Here is a 21,134-nt window from a genome sequence, read left to right on the forward strand (position 1 = left end):
GGACTTGGCACAGTTCATGTGGAGTTCAGAATGGTTTTCTCTGCCTATATGGCGCTTTATGGGGCAGATTTTAAAATTACATTTCTCAGTTTATGTTCATGTCCTTCTCGGAGACCTAGCAGTGTGGATGTCCCCTCTGCAGACACACATACTTCCCATTAATGCTAATGGGAGTCAGAACCAACCACACTGGGAGATAAATGATCTCCCAAATCTCTTCTGACCTTATCTAAAGAAACAGAATTGTTAACTTCCATGAACATATTGGCCAAATAAAGCTTTTTTAAAACCCACCTCACCTAGAAGAAGAATATAAGAATCAGAGGACCTCTGTGGAGAAACTAACTGCAGCTCAGAACCAGGAGCCACTACCAGAAATAACTCTGCTTGGAAACACATGAATTCTACCTGTCAATCAGGCTACCTGGGCACATCATCCCTTAACCATACCTACACATCCCTGCCTTCCTCTTTTCGTGCTGGGTCAGGCTCTTCCTGCCTCAGTCCTTCCTCTTTCTCTCACCTATTAGGAAATTTCAGTTTTTAAAGTGTTGTGCCTGTTTCAGCAAATCATGTGGCTAGCATAGGCAGGACATACTAATTCTGCATCTATAAATCCACTAAAACGCTTCTGGAAATTGTCCTCAAGTCATGTTTCCTACTTTTAGACATTCACATATACCATCTTCATTATTTTTTGCATATCCTCCTATAACAATGTATATTTAATACTTTTCTTTGTACTGACTCACTTCTTACATTCATTTTGAAATACTGTTGTATTTCCATTAATTGCCATTAATGGAAAACCAGTGTTCTCCTATTATACCTTGAAAGAAACAAATAGTTGCCAAAATTTAAAACAATTATAACTGTAAACTGCCTAAAACTATATCCTATACTTACTTGGGTGAATAGCTGTTTGCATTTTACTAGAAGGCAAGAAATAAATTATTTTGTTTGTTAGAATAGGTAGAAGTTACTATTTTAGCAATATTTATAACCACACAAAAATGAGGCAACCATAACATATTTCATCCCTGATATATCTGTAGGCTTTGCACCATGATTCAGTGTAAGATGAGCAGCAGGGAACTGCACAGTTCGTTGGGAATGGTTTTGTCCTGGGGCTTGCGGTATCACTGGGATATGAACTCTGATGGGAAATAGAGGCCTCTCCTTTCTGCCAACTCTTGGGAGAGCCAAGGAAGTCAATACTTATAAGAAGGATGATAATAAAATACAGAACATACTTTGTTCCTACCCGTGAAAATACGCTACTTTTAACAATATGAGGCTCACTTCTCTTTGCTAATTATTCTATTTGGGTGGAAACGTCGTAAATGTTCATTTCAACATGATTTAGAATACATGCATATCCATTTAAAAACATATAAACAACAAAACAAATACTAATATTTCTTAGGTGCCAGATACCCTGTTAATCACTTAGCATGGATTGCCACAGTCATCAAAGCAACCTCATTTTATGAAAATATGTTTATAAACAAAACAACTATTAATATTTCCTAGGTGCCAGGCACCACACTAATCACTTAACATGAATTTTCACGGTTATCAAAGCAACTCCATGAGATTGGAACTGCTATTATTCCCACACAGGCTAATTGTCTTGTCTAAGAGCTAGTAAGTGGTAGAAATGAGATTCAAACCCAGCTCACTCTGACTTGAATCCCTGCCTTTTAACTATGATTTAAGATGTCAACCTAATATTCTCTTATATCTCCATAACTCACAAATAATCTATAACAGATCCTAGCTCTGTGTCTAACCAGCTCTGAAACATTGAGATTGCTCTTGGTCCTAAATGATCACTAAGCTTCCTTTAGCCAAAACAGTCATACATTAGCAAAGACCTCTAGCTAGAACTGTGCTTTACAAATATTATCTAACCTCTTTTTCCTTTGCCCATGAAACAGAGTGAACAAGCAGTCAGTCATACACTGATGCTAGTGCTCTGAGGTCGTAATTAATAGACTGAAATAGTTGGAATCAATCTAAACATATATTTAGTTCTAACTCTTGGACGTCCAGTTTTCTATCTGCATAGTCAAGTATGTTAATGATAAAAAGACTTCCTGAAAGAGTAGTACATTTCCAACTTTTAAAGACCCTAAAATACACAATTAGGTAATCTGTAGTTTTCTTCTTTAAATTAAAGGCAATTTTTTTGGTATTTGTATTTGCCTTCATCTGTCCTCACAAAGGGAGCTACAAATGGGCAAGAAGGAAATAACGTGATATGACTCATCTGTATAAATTACTCAGAAACAGGAAGAATGGGTAAAAAAATTTCCTGGTGCAGCATAAAGAACCAAGAAGAACTCAGATTCAGGATCCGGGTTCAGGTCTCCTTCAGCTACTCGTGACCTTGAGAGAACCACCAACCTGAGCCTCATCTTCTTCAGTCAAATCATTGCCAAGTTCCCTTCAACTCAAAAATCCTATGACAGGGCAATATATAAAGTGAAAGAAATGCAAATGAAATGTAAATTAAGATTTTCTCCTTTTCAATGGTTACTTAGCACTTCCAGCCTGTGCCATGAAGCTAATATTGGAATAGTTTCACTCGTGTGCTTTGCTAACAGCATAAAGGAATTTCTGTTGCAAAAATTATAAATCACCCAGGCTATGGTATATGGGAATTTTACTTCCTTAAAACTGACAAGGTTCTCTGAGTGACTAAGGCAAAGCACAGAGGTGATCAAAGCCTTTTATTAGTATAAGAAGCCACATCCATATCTCTGAATAAACGGGACAGCTATCTTAAAAATTACCAATGTCATTGTTTAAGCAACGTTTGCTAAAAATAGTACATGAGTCTTGAGTTTTTAATTTGTTGGAATAGTGTTCCTAGACATGAATTTCAAGTCTATAGAGACTTGAAAGAAATTTAATTAAAGGATTGAAGATAACATTAGTTACAATACTATAATAGATACAATGGCTATAATTCTCAAAATTGTACTGGATGATTCTGAAATAAGATAGTCTTTCAGTCATATTCATTACCAGCAGTTTTCTAAGAATTATTAATCATATCATGTTTGCTGTGATGAATTAATTTAGCAATACAGTGATATCCATATATATTAATATGAATGATGCCACTTCTATAGATTACATTATTAGACATGAGGACACATATATTAATATTTGAATTCTTTTGGTTAGCCATTACCTTTCACTACCAAGTTTCCAGTACTGCTAGCAGTTCCAAAATGGTTAGTGGCTATACAGGTATAACTCCCAGCATCTGATTTAGTAACGTTGATGATTCTGAGGTTTCCATCTTCAGAAACGGTAATTCTGAAATCAAAGTAAATGAACCAAAAATGGTGAAATTTATCTCATATGACTTATTGCAATTTTTTTCTGTTATTCTGTCATTGTTCAAACCATAAATCATTGCTACGTTATTTGACAGCCTCATCTTTATTTAGGGTATTTGTCTACATATACATAAACATAATTGAGATATGTGACTAGTTTAGAGTTTTTAATTCTTTTCTTGCTAAAATGGTCTCAAAAGCCAGTTGGAATAACCATTATAAATATTCGATAGGTTGTGACAATTTCTATTTGGTAGCTCTAACCACATTAGGCAAAGGGAAGGCTTATGGTAGATCACCATTAGTCTTATAACTGCTAATGAGGAATAAGAAAAAAATCCCTTGATAAATCAATTTAAGTCTTTTCATTGAAAGTGTTTTTTTCTAAATGAGAGCCTTAAATTAAATGAGGTATTATTAAACATATTTATTTCTGAAATATGTCAGCCAATACATTTTTAATGAGATATAAAAACTGAACTTAAAAAAAATTAATATATTCCACAACTCAGTGTGACTTTGGCAGAACAGCAAATGTGGATGGCAAACCTCAGGCCCCACAGTTAGGGACAAACATATACTTTCTGCAGGGAAGAAAATGTTTTTGTTGACAGATGCAAAATCTGGAAGAGGAGGAATTTTTAAAGAACTCTGTTTTCAACGTGACTACCAGAAGAGAAGTAGGAAAATACAAAGATGAGTAAGACAGACAGCTTGGCTTAGAGGCTTGTCAGAGAAAAAATGTACACAGATAGCTCATTCAAGGTAAATGTTTGTTAAATTTCTCTTTTATTTCAAATCTGCCTACATCCTTCCATCTCTTCCACTCCCTCCTTCTCACCTAGTCCATCAAAATAGCCTCCTAATTGGTCTGCCTATTTCTACTCTTGTCCGTCAGATCCATTCTTCAGTCAGTGGCCAGATGATCTTTTAAAATTTAAATCAGATTATATCACTCTCCTGGCTTAAAGCTATATCCTTGGCTCTGCCATTGCATTCTGAAAAATTTTCCTGCTGCAGCCTTATTATAAAGCCTAATGGATCTAGCTTTTTAAAAAGCCTCTCCTGCTTACTATTTTGTTCTAATCTCCCTACTCTTCAGTGAACTCTAGTCACACTGGCCTTCTGCATATTCCTAGTGCGTTAGAAATCCTTCCCACTTCAGGGCCTTTGCATTTGCTGTTCTGCCACCTTTGAACACACTGCCGTGTATCTGGACATAGCTGTCACCTTCTCACCTTCAGGATCTCAGTGTAGAGGCAGTTTTTCCTTATAGATCTTTCCCAATTCACTGTTTACAGTGGGTCTCCCTGTCTCCCTGTTTTCCTGCAGCCACTTTATTTCTTCCCACTAAATTCAATCTGGAAATTTTATTTGTTTGCTTGTTAGTTGTCTTATCACATGGAATGGTAGCATCTCTGAGGGCATGGATAGTGTTCGTCTTACAACTGAACCTCCTGGGTCTAGTACACAGGATGGCATGTAGTAGATATTAGAAATATTTCTTAAGTGGCTGAGTGAATACATGAATAAATAAATAACCTAAGGGAAAAATCGATAATATGTTGTATGAATTCAGAGTGGTTGAACTACTTGCCACTAGTGCTAGACTTAACAGAGTCCTTTCAAATTTCTGAAACAAGGGGTCTAGGATGGGCAGAGCCTCACTTCACAGAACTTTTGAGTAAGCATTTTAAAAACACAGGTGAAGATGTAAACGCACTGGGTTACAAATGCTGCATATATTTTGTGAAGGCTTTTATGGATGGAGAAGCTACAGTCTTCCCGAAGACCCGGTCCAGATCTATGACTCAATCTGACGAGAGGGTATGAAGGCAGAAGAACTCTACAAAGAATTTTGGAATCAGAGGGGTGGGAGTTCACATTCCAGTGCTGTTGTTTCTAGCTGTACCACTAAAGGCAACTTACTTAACTTTCTCAGTTTTTACTTCCTCTTCTATGAAATAGAACTAACAATGTCCATCTTATAGACTGATAGCAAGAATTAGGTAAGATAGGGTTAGTAAGATTCCTAGATGTTTCCTGATATTTACTAGGCAGTGGTTCTCTTTCATCTTTAAAATTGTGTTTGGTAGGCTAGGTGTGGTGGCTCACGCCTGTAATTCTAGCACTTTGCGGGACTGAGGCAGGAGGATCACTTGAGCTCAGGAGTTTGAGACCAGCCTGGGCAACATGGCAAAACCCTGTCTCTACAAAAAATACAAAAGTTAGCCAGGTGTGCTGGCTTGTGCTTATAGTTCCAACTACTTGGGGGGCTGAGGTGGGAGGATGGCTTGAATCTAGGAGGTGGAGGTTGCAGTGAGCCAAGATGGCACCGCTACACTCCATCCTAGGAGACAGAGTGAGAACCTATCTCAAAAAAAAAAAAAAAAAAAAAAAAAAGAAAGAGAAAAAAAATGTGTTCTCTTATTTGGTCATTTGTATGTATAGGAAACATTGGACAACATCATTTTGATATATTTTCTTTTAACACAGTAATTAAATCAGCCTTATTTTTGTATTTTGACTGTTATTTCTGACAATTTGAAATCAATACGCAAATTAACTGAGTCATCCCAAATCAAGGTACAAGATGCAGACAGGGCACGAGGGCACCTGTGGTTGGGCAGTTTGTACCTGCTGACGGTGCCTATGTTGCTTTCTGGTAGAGGCCTGGCATTGGAGGCCTCGGCCTTTGTGCTGGGGTGACCCATGCTCCTGGTGGAGGCAAGGGAGCCGAGCTGGAGCCATGGCCAGTGAGGTGGTAACTGTTAGGCCTAACCATTGCTGTTGAAGGATTTGCGGGTCATTATATTTTGCAAACCAGGAAGCATATGGAGCCTCAGGTTAAACAAGTTTTTCAAAGTCTACTGAAATCTGCCCTCAATGATGGCTATTACAGAGATGTCTGAACCCAACATGACAAGATAAGAAGCAGAGGTGCAAGTCTTCCTGCCAATAAAGAAAGAACAAGAGATGCTCATAAACAAATTACTCTCTTAAATCACATCACTCAGATACAGGAGAATGTTCTTACATAGCAGCCAAAATTTATGAAGCTAAACATTTACTAGAAGATCAAGGTAAAAAAAATAAGTAAATGTATGATGAATTTTAAGTTTTTATTAGTTTACATAGATGACTATCAACTTCTTATAATAAAATGTCTCAAAGCTACAATTAAAAAAATAATTTAGCATAAGCTAAATCAAAACTCTGGCTAAAAAAAGACACAGACAAAAAGGCCTTTTGTTCATTCACATCACAGATACGCATATAACAGTTGCTCAATAAAGACCATCTGATACCTCATTTGCCAAGGAGCAGATGCATTGACAAAAACAGAGTGGTGAACAAATCTTAATTACCTCAACAATAACAAAAATAGTTTTAAAGGAGTTAGTCACATTCCATTTATAAAATAATTTGCTAGAAATTGTGAAATGCTGGCATATGAGAATTAAATATGTAAGGTGACATTTATGTTTTATGTATGGGCTTATCTTCCATGAGGTAACACTGGCTTGGAGCATATTAAATATTCTAAGGGGTGAGATGACTCTTTAAAAGCAAAAACACCTACTAATAACTTATACCATTAAAAATAGTATCATGACCATTCCAAAAACCTGAAGCCATCGCTTGTATCAAACTCTGACATGCTGAAGGAAATGCATACGGAAACAATTAAAGAATTTGTCATCAGAGAGACTTGGATTCTAGCCTTGACTCTGAAACTTGTCAAGTATATTGCATTGCCAAGTTACTTATGCAAGCTCTGAGACAGTTTCCCAACCTTGGCACTGACGACATTTTGGACTGAACAATTATTTGTCCTAGTGGGGATAATGGGCAGCATCCTTGGCCTGTGCCCACTGGACTCCCATAGGTGTAACCCTTCCCCAAGTCATGACAATCAAAAATGTCTCCAGAGATTGTCAAAGATACCCTGGGGGTCAAAATCACCCCAGTTGAGAACTGCTAGTCTAATTCAGTTTTTAAAATCCCTTCTTCTATAATGAGATAAGATAGGTGAAAATTTTGTAACTTAAAGTGCTCCACACTTCTTCAAATGTTTTCCCCACCATCATTTCCATCCCTGCTTCCTACTTTTGGTATCTGCACTGCATAAAACCCAGCTAGCTTTTAACAGTCTTAGTACAAGGCTCTCTTTGCCCCTTGTCTTCAGAGTTTCCCTGTCCAATTTCCTATGGGCCTTGTGAAATTATAAAATAATTCTATAAACTGTTTTATTATTAATTTTAAAGATTTCAGTGCCTGATATTTGTTTAGGATCTTAACTCTCCCATTGTTATTTGCGAAGAGGTAAGAGCCTAACTCTTTTAGAACTCCAGATGAGAGAAGGACAGTGAGGGAGATCATTTGTAGAAGGGGTAATTGTCAGTAGCCTTCATTAAATCACATCTATTGCTGTGACCACTTATTCTTACTATTATCCAAATGTGGGGGTAATGTGAAGTTTGATACAACTATTCTTTTGAGAAACTCAACCACTTCTTTATATAAGCAATACAGTGTAGTAACTAAGAACATAAACTCTGGAACTAAACTGTCTAGGCTCAAATCATGCTTCTACTGCTTAGGAGTTGTGTGACTTTGGGAAAGTTAATCTCTCTGTAACTCAGTTTCCTTGTTTGTAAAAATGGGATAATAAAAGTAACCATATATATCTCATAGAGTTGTTGTAAATATGTGCAGTGCTTAGAATGATGCCTGACACGTAAAATGCACCAGGCAGGACAGGTACTTGGGCATATGTCAGTGAGACAGTCTATTCATATGTCATGAATAGACCAGGGTTAGTCACATGTTCTATTAAGTGAAGCTCTGTGCCTTCCTAGACCCATTGTTTCAAGCAATTACAAAGGATTCTGTTAAGGCTAAGACAACTGCTGAGTAGTTCTGCCACTCTGAAGTCCTACAACACATTATGATGCCTCACAAAGCATATGGGTGACACCAAATAGACACAGAAGGGAGATGATATATTGAACTCATTTATTCATAGTTCTTTACTAAATACTTCCTATATATTAGGCTTTGTGCTATTTTTTAGTGATGTGAAATTATTGTTTCTGTTCTCAAGAAGCTCATAATAAATCATTACTTTTGATAATTATATATCTAGAAATAATGCGTGTGTTCTACATGATAACATACACATTTCTATAAGTGCACAGTAAAATGAGCATTACTGTTTTCAATGGAAAGCTGTTTCACAAACTATCTAGGTATAAAGATGGGCAGTGACCCAGAGCTGGCCAGTCAGGAGACCCTATTCTTTTGTTTGTAGTGATTGGTGTAGAACCATGCCATCAAAACCATGAGCTCTTTGAGAAAACAATCTCTTTCTGCTGGGATTGTTAAATTTGGAAGATGGGAATCTAGAATTGTTGGCAATTATTTTGCCTACCATATAGAGAAAGCATGCCTTAAGGAAGCCAAGCAAAGACAAACAGAGCCCAAGAGAAAGAGAGAGAGAAAGAGAAGCAGAGACCTTATGACATTTTTGAGCCCATTTCTGTCCATGGTGGAAGTCAACACCTTGGATGCCTCAGTCATATAAGCCAATAATTTAAGATATTAGAAATTGACTTTTCAGCCCTTACAACAGGAAGAGTGCAGTCTTTCCAAGAAATTACTGAACTTGTTCACGTGATAGTGGTAGTAAAAGTAGAATGGAGAGAATGGATTCCGAAGATGATTCTGGGATAACTACCTCGACAGAACTTTTTGGTAGAAGATTGATGAATGCTATCTGTAATGCAAGAAAAACCACACAGTTCTGAATATGAAAAAAAAGTACCTGATATTTCTTCATAAACAGCTGTATCACATAATTTTGGCTATATCTTTCTGCATGTAAAGGCTAAGTATACAATTTGACCTGTTGCTTTCAATGTGTTTTATGGGGTTTTTTTTTTGACAGAGTCTTGCTGTGTCACTCAGGCTGGAGTGCAGTGGCACGGTCTCGGCTCACTGCAACTTCCACCTCCCAGGTACATGCAATTCTCTTGCCTCAGCCTCCCTAGTAGCTAGGTGTGTACCCCCACGTCTAGCTAATATTTTGTATTTTTAGTAGAGATGGGGTTTCACCATGTAGGCCGGGCTGGTCTCAAACTTCTGACCTCAAGTGATCTGAGGGCCTCAGCCTCCCAAAGTGCTCGAACTCCAGGAGTGAGCCACCATACCCGGCCAATGTTTTATGGGATTTTTATAAGCCTGAAATAAGCTATAAAGCTAGCATTTGGCCTTGGGGTACAAATTTGGCTAGCTCAAGGAAATTTTGAAATGCAACTCAATATAAATACTTAGATATTTTCTTCCTTTCAATTTGGATCCTCTACCAACTTAGAAAAATGGTTTTTCTACTAATATTACATTCTTTTTTTTAATATGAATATAGTACCTAAACCCAGTCCAAGGATAGTGATATAGGAGTTAAGGAGAAATTATTTAGGCAGATAGTGAGGGTACGGGAGTCCTCAGTAAGGTTTTCCTTTTAATGAAAAACGGCCCCCAAATCATTTTCTTTTCTAACAAAGAGCAGCTTGTAAAATCGAGCTGCAGACATAGACAAGCAAGCTTGAAGCTTTCATGGGTGAATGCTGGCAGCTGTGCCAATAGGAAAAGACTACCTGGGACTAGGCATGTTTAAAATAGTGGCTCCATCTTCCCTTCTCTTTGCCAGTCACGTGTATAGCAAGAAGTAGACAACATGGTGGTGCTGGCCTGGTGGTGCTGGCCAGGCAAAGACCTCATTTGCATAATATTAGGGTGGGCCAGCCAGCTTCCCCATGAGTTATGTAAACGTCACACCTGGTCTTTGGGCCCTGTGTAAATCAGATACCGCCTCCTCAAGCCTGTCTATAAAAGCCGGTGTTCTCCAACACAAGCCGGAAGTCCCATTTGGACGTTCCTCTCTCTTGCAAGAGAGGGAGCTGTTCTCCTTTCTCTTTCTTTTGCCTATTAAACTTCGGCTCTAAACTCACTCCTTGTGTGTGTCCGTGTCCTTAATTTTCTTGACATGAGATGTCAAACGTCGGGTATTACCTCAGACAACACGCAGCTTCAATAGCTTTATTTTCATGTTTGTTTCTGGATGAGATTTCAAAGTTTCCTTTATGGTCCATCTCATCTTGGTTTCCTCAATTTAGACTACTGACTGACTTGTAGCTATTAGGGTGATATTGAACTTTGAGCTCCTCCTAATACTTACGAATAGTGATGGAGTAAGATAAAAAGAATTGAAAATGTACATCTGTTCTTGGCTTAGAATAGGTTAGTCCTGACCTACCTGTGGGCCCTTTTTAAATTACTGATGGTAACAGAGAAAAGTCAAAGATGATAAAGGAGCAAGTAGTAAAAATAAAGATGTGACACAAGACTTAATTTTCCCTACATGAAAAGAGGTCAGCTAATTCACAACACAGTAAATTACCTAGAGCAGAGAGAAGCAGTTTTTCCCTAACTGTCATTTGGAGATTTTGGATCCATAGAGGATAGGAACAAATCTGGACTCATGAGATAAACTGAATCTCTCTTTCTTCATATGAGGCTCTGGGTTGCAGCCATTGAAGAGTTGACATTCTCAGTCCTATAAATCAAAACCAGTCTGGGGACACAGGACCTTTAAAAATGCTGATCTTTTCTTTTGGGGGGGGCTTTAGTAACACATGACAAAAGCTGCCAACTTCACTCTATCACCCAGAAGAGGAGGATTATCCCAAAATGGAGACCTGTGATTTTCCTGAGCAGTTCAGCAGGAAGCCTAACTGCTGTAGAGGGAGACAGCATATCCTTGCTTGCCTTTAAGTCGCACTGGAACACTTCCTTAGAAATAAATCCCTTTAGAATACAACTTAGAAAACCAGTTCTCCCCTTCTGCAGAGAAAGAAATTATGCAGTGATCGTTTCCTTTCAAGAAACAAACAAAATACATAAAAAAGTGACAAACTGTTTTGTTAAATTTTAAATCATCTTCATTATTGTTAGATTAGGAATAAAGTAGCTCACTTAAAATTATGTGCAATTAAAAAAAAAAAACTCAAAGGGCTTTAAGAGGCTTCTACTCTCTTTTATACATGATGAGTTCTAGAAAACATGTTTGAAAGTTGAAAGCCTGAAAGTGAAACAACAGATTTACACATTACAAGGGAGGCTAGACTCCTGAAGAGCTAAAATTTATTACAAAATCCCAAACATAGTTAAAATAATTATTGCTACTGTCACCAAGTAGCCCCATTTTTCTAAGATGGTTTAATTATTTTTCTCTCTCTCTTTTTTTCTCATTCCCCTGGTCCCCTACTTCCTACTTAGCCCTTTAGAAATGCAAATATAGCCTTTTACCTCCCCTTCACCAGACACCCCCTACAGGGCAAGTTCATCTAACTATGTGCTTAGGCGCTCCAGAAAGAAACCTTCACCCACTGGGAGGCTGCCTCAGTTTTACAAAACTCCCTCCCACCAGGAGACTGCCTCAAGAGATATGACACTCCTTCCTACCTGGTGAGTTTGCAGCCTAGTCCTGTCCATGAAGGTGCCAGCAGTCACAAGCTTGACCACCTAGTAGATAAGGCACCAGAGTATCACATGTTTTGCTTGCTTCCTCCTCTACCTTTTCAAAGCACCCGCTTTCTGTTCCAAAAGTGAAGTGGTATACTTAAGGCAGGACACCTGTATTTCTTCCCTCAAGCTAGCTTTGGAATAAATCACTTTCTTTATACCAGACCTCACTCTTGTTAATTGAACTCTGCAAGGGGTGAACGACTAACTTACATTTCGTTAAGACTACTTCTCAGCTCAAGCAAACTGGGAGGATGGCAGAGGGGAGGATGGCAGAGCTGTCACAGGAGGCCTGGCTCCAGGAAGGAAAGACTGCTGACCCCAGGCACCATCAGCGATGCCCTAGAATGAGGGTGGTTAGACAGGCATCCCCCAACCAAAGGTCTCTCGTACACCATAAGGCAGGACAGAATTGGGCACGTGTCAGCGAGCGCCTTGTTAATAGACCAGAGGAACTTCACAGCCACAGAGGTACTTGCTTTTTCTACACAATTAAAATAAAAATCGAATAATTGTGTGATTTCACATAAAAGCCCATTCCTGGCTAATTGTGACATAGGGGAAGACAGGGCAATACTGGCAACATATCCCCTCAGGGTACCAATAGGCTGGAGGAGGCAGGCAGCAGCCCCTCTGAGCAGATCGTGGGCTTTCTAGCTCCCATCCATTCCTGGCTTGAACCTCTCTTTAATGTTCCTACCAGGCCCCTGCAGGCCTCGGAGACTGTGAACCCTGACTTTAAACCAGCAGCAGCATGTGCCTGAGTACATGAGGCAGGGATTTAGGGTAGCCTGTGGTTATAAGGACACGATCCACCCCCTCTTCAATGTTTCCACTCCAGACTTACTGGACAGAAAGAACAGAGCAATGGAGTGGGAGGGGACAATGGGTGTGGTGTGGTAGTAGCTTCCTATGGCTGCCATCCGACACGCCGCAAACCAGGTGCTTTACAACAATAAAGATTTATACTCTGGAAGTGGTGGAGGATGGCAGTCTGACATGAAGGTATTGGCCAGGTTGGTTGCTGCTACAGGCTCTGTGGGAGAAACCTTTGGTTCTCTCTCAGCTTCTGGTGGCTGTTGGCCCTTTTTTTTTTGGTGTTCCATGTCTTGCAGAGGCATCACTTCAATCTCTGTTTCCATCATCACATGGTGCGGATGTGTGTCTCTTTACGTTGTCTTCCCTCTGTATCCTAATTTCCCTCTCCTTATATAAGGACATCAGTCATTGGATTAGGGCCTATGCAATCCAGTACGACCTCATCTTAACTTGATTACATCTGCAAAGGCCCCAAATAAGGTCACATTTTGAGACTCTGGGTGAATATGATTTTTACAGGGATACTGTTTAATCTGTAACAGGTATCAAGAGAGAAACCCCCCCAAGGCTGTTAACCCTTGTTTGAAGCCCTTAGACAGGGGCAGAGGGAGTGATACGGAGGACGGGTTCTGCTTCTGTGGGCCTGGCACCACCTCCCATGCCCACTGCTCAGCCTCCTTCCAGCCTGTAGAAGGCTTGGTCTTTCCCCAACAGCAGCTAACAGAGACTTGCAATTATTGCTCTCTCAGTGATACAGCAACAATCAAATGAGGAGTATAAAAGACAGTTTGGGGGTAGTAATGGGTAATGTACAAAATAATAAAAGTCCAGTAGGAAAAAAAAGATGAGGGCCTGCCTGCAATTTTAATTTCTTCTGTAATTAACCCAGTTTGTTGATTGGATTAAACTACATCTCCCATTTGATATTTTTCTTGTTACTCTGGCCAAGCAATAAATAATTACTTTAGTATTAAAATTATAACCAAAATTAGACAGGGGAGGGTCTACAGCAAAATGGCAACCTATGGTTTTCTAAGCTATTCTGCCTGGAAGTTGAACTGCTTATGAGAAAGGCATTGTCTTTACTCGCCCTTGAGGCAACAGCAATACAGCATAATTGTAGAATACAATGCCCAAGAAATAGTCACAATGTGGAGGGAGTGGAGAGGTGGCAATGAAGAGACAAGGATAAAGATTCATATATTCAACCTATCAACAGGAGAATTAGCCTGTGACCGCAAGAGCTGACATATGGATGCAGTACAGGGGTCCCTGGCTTTGTGCCAGTTGAGAAATTAGAAAAGCCTATTGGCATTGGTAGACTGTACGCTACAGACCTACCTGATAGCAAATAACACCAAGACTTTCCTCTGAAAAGAAAAAAAAAAAAAAAAAAAAGACTTGTTTTGGTCTGAATTTCCTTGGCTATCTCTTTTAATAAAATTCAAAAGGTATTTTAACTTTTAACTGAAATTTGCCCAAGCTTACATACTTGATTTCAAAAGATACGTGGAAATTCTTGATTTCAAAAGATACGTGGAAATTCCCAGCATCATGGGAAGGAATGAATTATTTTGAATTACAGAAAGAAAGAGATATTGTTTTGTGGTAATGTGCAATTCATAGAGAGTCAATTGAGACCCCGAGAAGATGGCTTTGCTCCCCATCTTAAGAAAAAAAAAGTATTTTGGATAACAAATTTAAATGTAGGTCAGTAGAGAGACATCTACTCCAGGGGTAATTTCAGGCAAACCTGTCATTGATCTTTCTGTGTAGTCTCTGTGACAGCAATAGACATCACTATTGAACAGACACCCTGGTGACAAAGTTCCCTTAGAGATAATTTGCTTTCCGTTGTAAGATTTGGGTTTAATAAACCGCTGAACAACCTGTGCATTTCAGGCCACCTGAAGAACAAGCTGCGTTCAGACCCTATTGCCCTTGTCTGCAGCCTTGCTCAAAAGAAAAAATAAACTTGTGTTTGTTTAACCTGGTTTGATCCAGGTTTAACTTCCTCTGAACAACAGTTTGAAAGCCCTTTAAAATAACCTGGAAATAACTCTCTGCCTGGGGCTGGATGAGTATTAAAGATCACAGAGTTAATTTTAATTATTCTTTGTGACACAGTGCATGATGAACATGAGAAATACTTTTCTTGGGCTGGTAAAATTTTGTGATTTTATTTATTCACATGGTAAACATATAACACTGAAAACACCATGTCTTTGGGAAAAGGAAATAAAGTAAAGGACACGTTTGGATGTCATTTTGTCTAAAATTTGTTTCTTAAATTGCTATATTTAATTGATGCAAGATCTCTCCATGTTTCCATTAATATAAGATTTAGAATTCCTTTCTTCTGAGAATTTAGGACCTGAGACAATTTCAACATAATTCCATAAGGCATTGTGAGGATGAATGGGGGTAAGGACAGGAAAGTAATATTATTTAAAGCAATATTATTTGTTATTTTCTATACTTCCATATACTTTTACCAAAGCATCATAATAAGTAATATAACTTTTATAATGAGAAAAAACTTATTAAAATATATAAGGCACTCAGGAAGTTTTATATAACAAAATCAGGACAGTAGAGTAGCTTGTAAAAGAGTAGTTTAATAACAAAGTGCAGCTGTCTCTAGAAATAATTAGAAATAAAGAAGACATGGACAGAAATGGACCAAGAGACCCAGAGGAAAACTGTAAATATACTAGGTTGAGTGTTGGGCACATGGAGATGCTTAAGAAGTTTATTAAGCACCTACAACATCCTATTGGGTGCTGTTGGCTGCTTGCATTTATTATCTCATTTAATCTGCACAGTTCTGAGGAGTATCATTATCCTAATTTTTCAGTTAAGAAAAATGAAATCCAGAGAAGTAAATTAAAACATCCAGGGTCAATGTAATTTATAAGAAATAGAGTGGAGTTTTGAGCTCAGGGCTCACTATACAGCCTGTACCCTTCCTACCCTGCCATCCTACAGTGTTGGAGGGTATAGGAAAGAAAGAAAACGAGAAGTAAAAAAGGTAACCACATTTAAGAGATTTTCTTTAAATTTGCCATTAGATCTTTGGTTATAATTAAACAGTTCTCTCTTTTTTTTCTGTTTGCTTTCTAATTTTACTTGTCGAAATAGCCTTTCCTAATATTGAGAAATCTGTGTCCCTTTTAATGTGTCTGAAAGCAGAAGCAAAAGTAAAGAATACGTGAAAAATAACTTGAAGTTGAAATCACAGAAGCTTCCTTTACCACTTGGTAACTAAAATGCCTGGAAGACAATATTAATTATTAATTAGAAAGGGGGGCCCACTATATAGATTATATAATTTAGTAAAGAGAAGAGGTTTCTGCAAGACAAATAGCAATATTGGCCACGCCAGAAACAAAAAAATGTTTTAATTGTGCACCCAATTTGCAACTCTTTGGTGATTTCAGGATCACGCTTTATTTGCTTCAACCCCTTATACCAGAACTTTATAATACTTCCAAGAGAGAAAACTAAAGTGGAATCTACTAGTTCATTCACTTATCACGATAGAACACCACTGTCAAGGTTCACTTAAAATCCCCAAGGTCTCTCCCTACCCACTAAAGCAGCTGCATCTTTGCCTTCTGGGAAGCACAGAAACTCGGTATCACCAACAGTCATCCACTCTAAGCTTTCCTGAACTCCTGACATGTCTCCATTTCGGCCACATTCATGTACTACCAGAGAGCCTAAATCTATGCCTCTCTATCTGCTAGACATGTGACTTGGGAGTCTCAACGTCTCTGGGCTCCAGACTGCCATCTCTAAAATGGGGGTGTTAATTAATGAGCACCTCAATTTCATAGGTTTTTTTGTGAGAAGGTTAAATGTAAAATTCCTGTGAAACATTTATAACTGTGATGGTGCATGGTAAACAACTAGTAATTGTTAGCTGCAATGATCATTTCTGTTGTTATTTTCAGCATCATTCTCATAACCAATAGTCACAATATTTTTTAAATGGTTCAAAGTTCAAAATTAAAGAACAAAGGAAACTTGATGTTGCTATGATACATGGAAACCAGTATCCACTTGCCATAAATAGTGGTAATCATAAAAAATAAATGTGGTAAAAACACACCTAAGGTATTAGATTCTAGCTAGGTAAACTTGTCTCCTAGGATTCTCAGCCTAGGAACTACTTTTTTTTTTTTTTTTTTTGGTAAAAGAGGGATTACTGAGGATTTCAAGAGTGTTCAGACATGCTAGGACCAATCATGAGTTTCCCCTTGATATTCTCAGAAGGAGTGTAAGAGAACTATGTTGCTCAGTGCTTTTTAATGTCTATATACTGTGTACCGTCCGAGATGATCTGAGTACTTGGAGAAGTGCCAATCTTGTACCTTGTGAAACACACATCTATTTCAACCATTCTCCCATGATCAACTTCCTCTTACAATGGTACGAATAAGTATAAACTGTGTTGGGCAAATCGCGTAATGGCCAATTCACGACCTTCCAAAGCTGCCGAATCTATGCACGTGGCATTGATGTTACACCGCCTCAATATATCATCATCGCATTTACCCAAATGATTTCCAGAACTCAAATCCCAGGTCGTATCCATCTCTTGGTCTCCCTATCATTTTACACAGTCCTTTATATACAAACAGGCACACATTAAATATGTTGATTATTGGATTAAAATTCATTTAGTCTTTAGAATTTTAGAGACAATGATGACAATTCCTGGGATTAGGACTGATTTCTAACCTTTCTTGATGTGTGGGTAGAGGTCACAGATTACTTAGGATTCGGAGGCAAATTATAACATTCTCCCCCAAAACGAGGCTATGCACAATGGTTTTGAACACTTCCAGGCCTTCGGAAGAAACTCCACATCACAAAACTGAATAGAGAAATCACTGTCTGGGATAAACAGAGATGTCACCAAAAAGTTTAGTCTTGAGGGTGTGTCAGCTGTATTTACTTTTTCTGTTAAGCTCAATAAAGCCTGCTATGAGCTGGCGTTAATACTTGGGTGTTCTCTTCCCAGGGATATTATTTTTATGTTTTCTGTACCTTCAGATCTGTTTTGCATAGGGGAAATTTCCATGATCAACTCAAGTCCTTACAGCAATCCTCCTCTCGTTTCTAAATGATTAGACTCAACTATTTTCTTCCCTAGATAGCAAAGAAAGTGATTTCATTTCAAGGAAAAGCCTTTATTCTTTTCAGACAAACCATCTAAAAAGAACTGTGAAGTCGCACAGGTAATGGGTTCCAATAAATAATTCTCATGATGACAGAACATTTAAGGACTTGATATATGAGTCCTCTCCTATTTAATAGCCCAAATCTGCAAGGACTTTTTCCTAATTCCAAGGGGAAGTTGATGACCGAGAAAGAGAAGAGCTTGAGAAAGGAACAGGAAGCTCTTATTATTAAAAGTGTCTTGGTGGAAAAGTAGAAGGTAGTAATTTAGATGCGACAGTGATAAAGGGAATTTGATAAGGATATGAAGGGGAGGGGTTTGAGGAGAATGGTTCATTGTGAACCTGACCTACTTAAATCAAAGAAGAGGATAATATCTGAAGATACTTGCACTACGTGTAAGTAAAGGAGTTTTCTGGCAAATCCTCCTCTAATAATCAGCACACTGCATTTACTGAAAAATCTGGTAAACGGGGCTTTTGTATAAATATTAAACTCAAAAGAACTATGAAAGGAAGATAGTGTTCTGAAAACATTGATAACCTCAAGCAACAAACAAAATGTGCTACAACTGTTTCCAAATAATCCACAGCAGCAAATTACTCAAATTGGATCCCTGTAATCAGTTTAAAAATGAGATTGGTTAGTATTATCCCTAACGAATCATGCTTTGTTGCACTGTTGAAGTGTCCAATATTTTAGATCAAGGCATGCAGAACTGTTAGACATGTCTACATTGGGTAAATATCAGGAATTTATTAGAATTTTTGAGTGCATGTGTCTGTATGTGTATATGTAGGAGTTAGTGTGTGTGTGTATGAGTTAGTTGGAAAATTAAGGAGCAGAGTGATTTTTAACATTTATGAGTTACAGTGCTATATAAGAAAATGATGTTAATAGCAAATTCATTTTTTTAAAAATTAGGTAACCTGAATAATAACTGATTTAGGGATACTCGCTTTGTAGTGGTCACATAGCAGAGGGAAACAAAGTTGAAAAGAACATAAAACATTGGGAGGTCTGTATAATTACTCAGCAATCCTACAAAGTATGCCATAAATTAGAGCTGCAATTATACCACTGTGCTTGGAAAATAGGAGGCTGGACTTTTTATATAAGCATTCAGGTTTATTTCTTAATATCTATCTCCAGCATAATGTAAAGTGCACTTCTGGAAATGTGGCTATGAGAGTTAATGCTTTCATTGCTGCTATTTACAACCTAGTTTGCAAATTTTTACAGCATCTTCATAGTCACATTGCAGTGAAGTGGAAGAAAGAAATATCTTGCCATTCTTGAAGTTCCTGTCAAGAAAGAGAACCTTAAAAGTCACTAGAAGATAAAGTTTTTATGGGTCTAAAATTTGCTGTGAACCATATTCCTTTTAGGAAAAATTGTATAAAATTTACCTTTAAAATACAGGCTGTTCCTTCACAATTTTCAACTCTGGTCCTTTCTATAAACAATATACTTTAACATATCTATTGCTAGTGAATTATTTATTCTAAAGGTTCTAGAATGCTGTTTATTGTTTTTCTGTTAGATGTAAAGATTTGCATAGTTTGAAAAAAGTGTCTTGTGAATATAAATTACAATTTGCTAGGTTTCTTGCCAGTTTATGGTATACCACTGAATTCCAGATCACTCACTAGCATTACTCTTCTGATGAAAGAGCAATAAGAAATGTCATATATATATATATACAGCTGACCCTTGAACAACACAGGTTTGAACTACATGGGTCTGAACTGTGCAAATCCTAAAATACACAAATTTTCTTCCACCTCAGCCTACTCAGCTTGAGGAGGATGAGGATAAGGACCTGTATGATAATGCACTTCCACTTAACAAACAGTAAATATATTTTTCTCTTCCTTATGATTTTTTTAATAACATTTTTTTTCTTTATTGTAAGAATACAGCATAGGCTGGGCACGGTGGCTCAGGCCTGTAATCCCAGCACCTTGGGAGGCCAAGATGGGAAGATCACCTGAGGTCAGGAGTTTGAGACCAGCCTGGCTAACACGGTGAAACCCTGTCTCTATTAAAAATACAAAATTAGCTGGGCATGGTGCTGGGCACCTGTAATCCCAGCTACTCGGGAGGCTGAGGCAGGAGAATCACTTGAACCCAGGAGGCAGAGGTTGCGGTAAGCCAAATTCACGCCACTGCACTCCAGCCTGGGCAATGGTGTGAGACTCGGTCTCAAAAAAACAAAAAATAATAAAGGATACTGCATACAATCCATATAACATACAAAATATGTGTTAATTGGCTGGGCATGGTGATTCATGCTTGTAATCCCAGCACTTTGAGACACTGAGGTGGGTGGATTACTTGAGCCCAGGTGTTTGAGACCAGACTGAGCACATTGTGAAACCCCATCTATGCAAAAAATACAAAAATTAGCCAGGTATAGTGGTGTGCACCTGTAGTCCTAACCACCTGGGAGGCTAAGGTGGGAGGACTGTTTGAGCCCAGGAGGTCAAGGCTGCAGTGAGCTGGGATCAAGCCACTGCACCACTCTAGCATGGGCAACAGAGTGAGACTGTCTTAATTAAAAAAAAAAAAAGTGTTTATAAACTGTTTGTGTTATCATTAAGGCTTTCTAGTCAATAGTGGCCTATTAGTCCAGGTGCAGTGGCTCATGCCTATAATCCTAGTGCTTTGGGAAGCTGAGGCAGTAAGATTACTCAGCCCTAGGAGTTTGAGACTAGCCTGGGCAACATAGCTAGACTCTGTTTCTACAAAAAATATGAAAGAATTAGCTGGATGTGGGGGCATGTACTTGTAGTCCCAATTACTTGGGAAGGTGAGGCTAGAGGATCACTTGAGCCCAGGAGTTAGAAGTTAAAATGAGCTATGATTATGCTGCTGCACTCCAGCCTGGGTGACAGAGCAAGACTGTCTCTCTTAAACCAACAGCAACAACAACAACAACAAAAACAGTATGCTATTGGTAGTTAAGGTTGTGGGGAGTCAAAAGTTATATGTGAATTTCTTTCTGGGCAGAAGGTTGGTATTCCTAACCCCTTAGTTGTTCAAGGATCAACTGTATGTGTGTGTGGGTGTATATATACGTATTCAGTGCCCTACACAGGGGAACAGTCTGATTGCAATCTGCTTTTGAGTTCTGACACCCATCCAGCTGTTCTCTCACTATCATGCTCCCATGTGGCCTCTCAGACA

General features: G+C 38.4%; 1 protein-coding gene across 5 annotated transcripts in view; it reads right to left on the minus strand.

The window, feature by feature from the left end:
• CNTN4 (contactin 4) overlaps positions 1–21,134 on the minus strand; it is a 976,954-nt gene that overhangs the window by 71,543 nt on the left and 884,277 nt on the right. For all 5 annotated transcript variants that reach the window (XM_023218604.1, XM_023218608.1, XM_023218606.1 and 2 more), the window contains one exon: positions 3,203–3,330. In XM_023218604.1, coding sequence (XP_023074372.1) covers positions 3,203–3,330 — 128 coding nt within the window. The remainder of the gene's footprint in view (positions 1–3,202; positions 3,331–21,134) is intronic.

Source organism: Piliocolobus tephrosceles, chromosome 2 (assembly GCF_002776525.5).
Source record: "Piliocolobus tephrosceles isolate RC106 chromosome 2, ASM277652v3, whole genome shotgun sequence".
Taxonomy (NCBI): Eukaryota; Metazoa; Chordata; class Mammalia; order Primates; family Cercopithecidae; genus Piliocolobus; species Piliocolobus tephrosceles.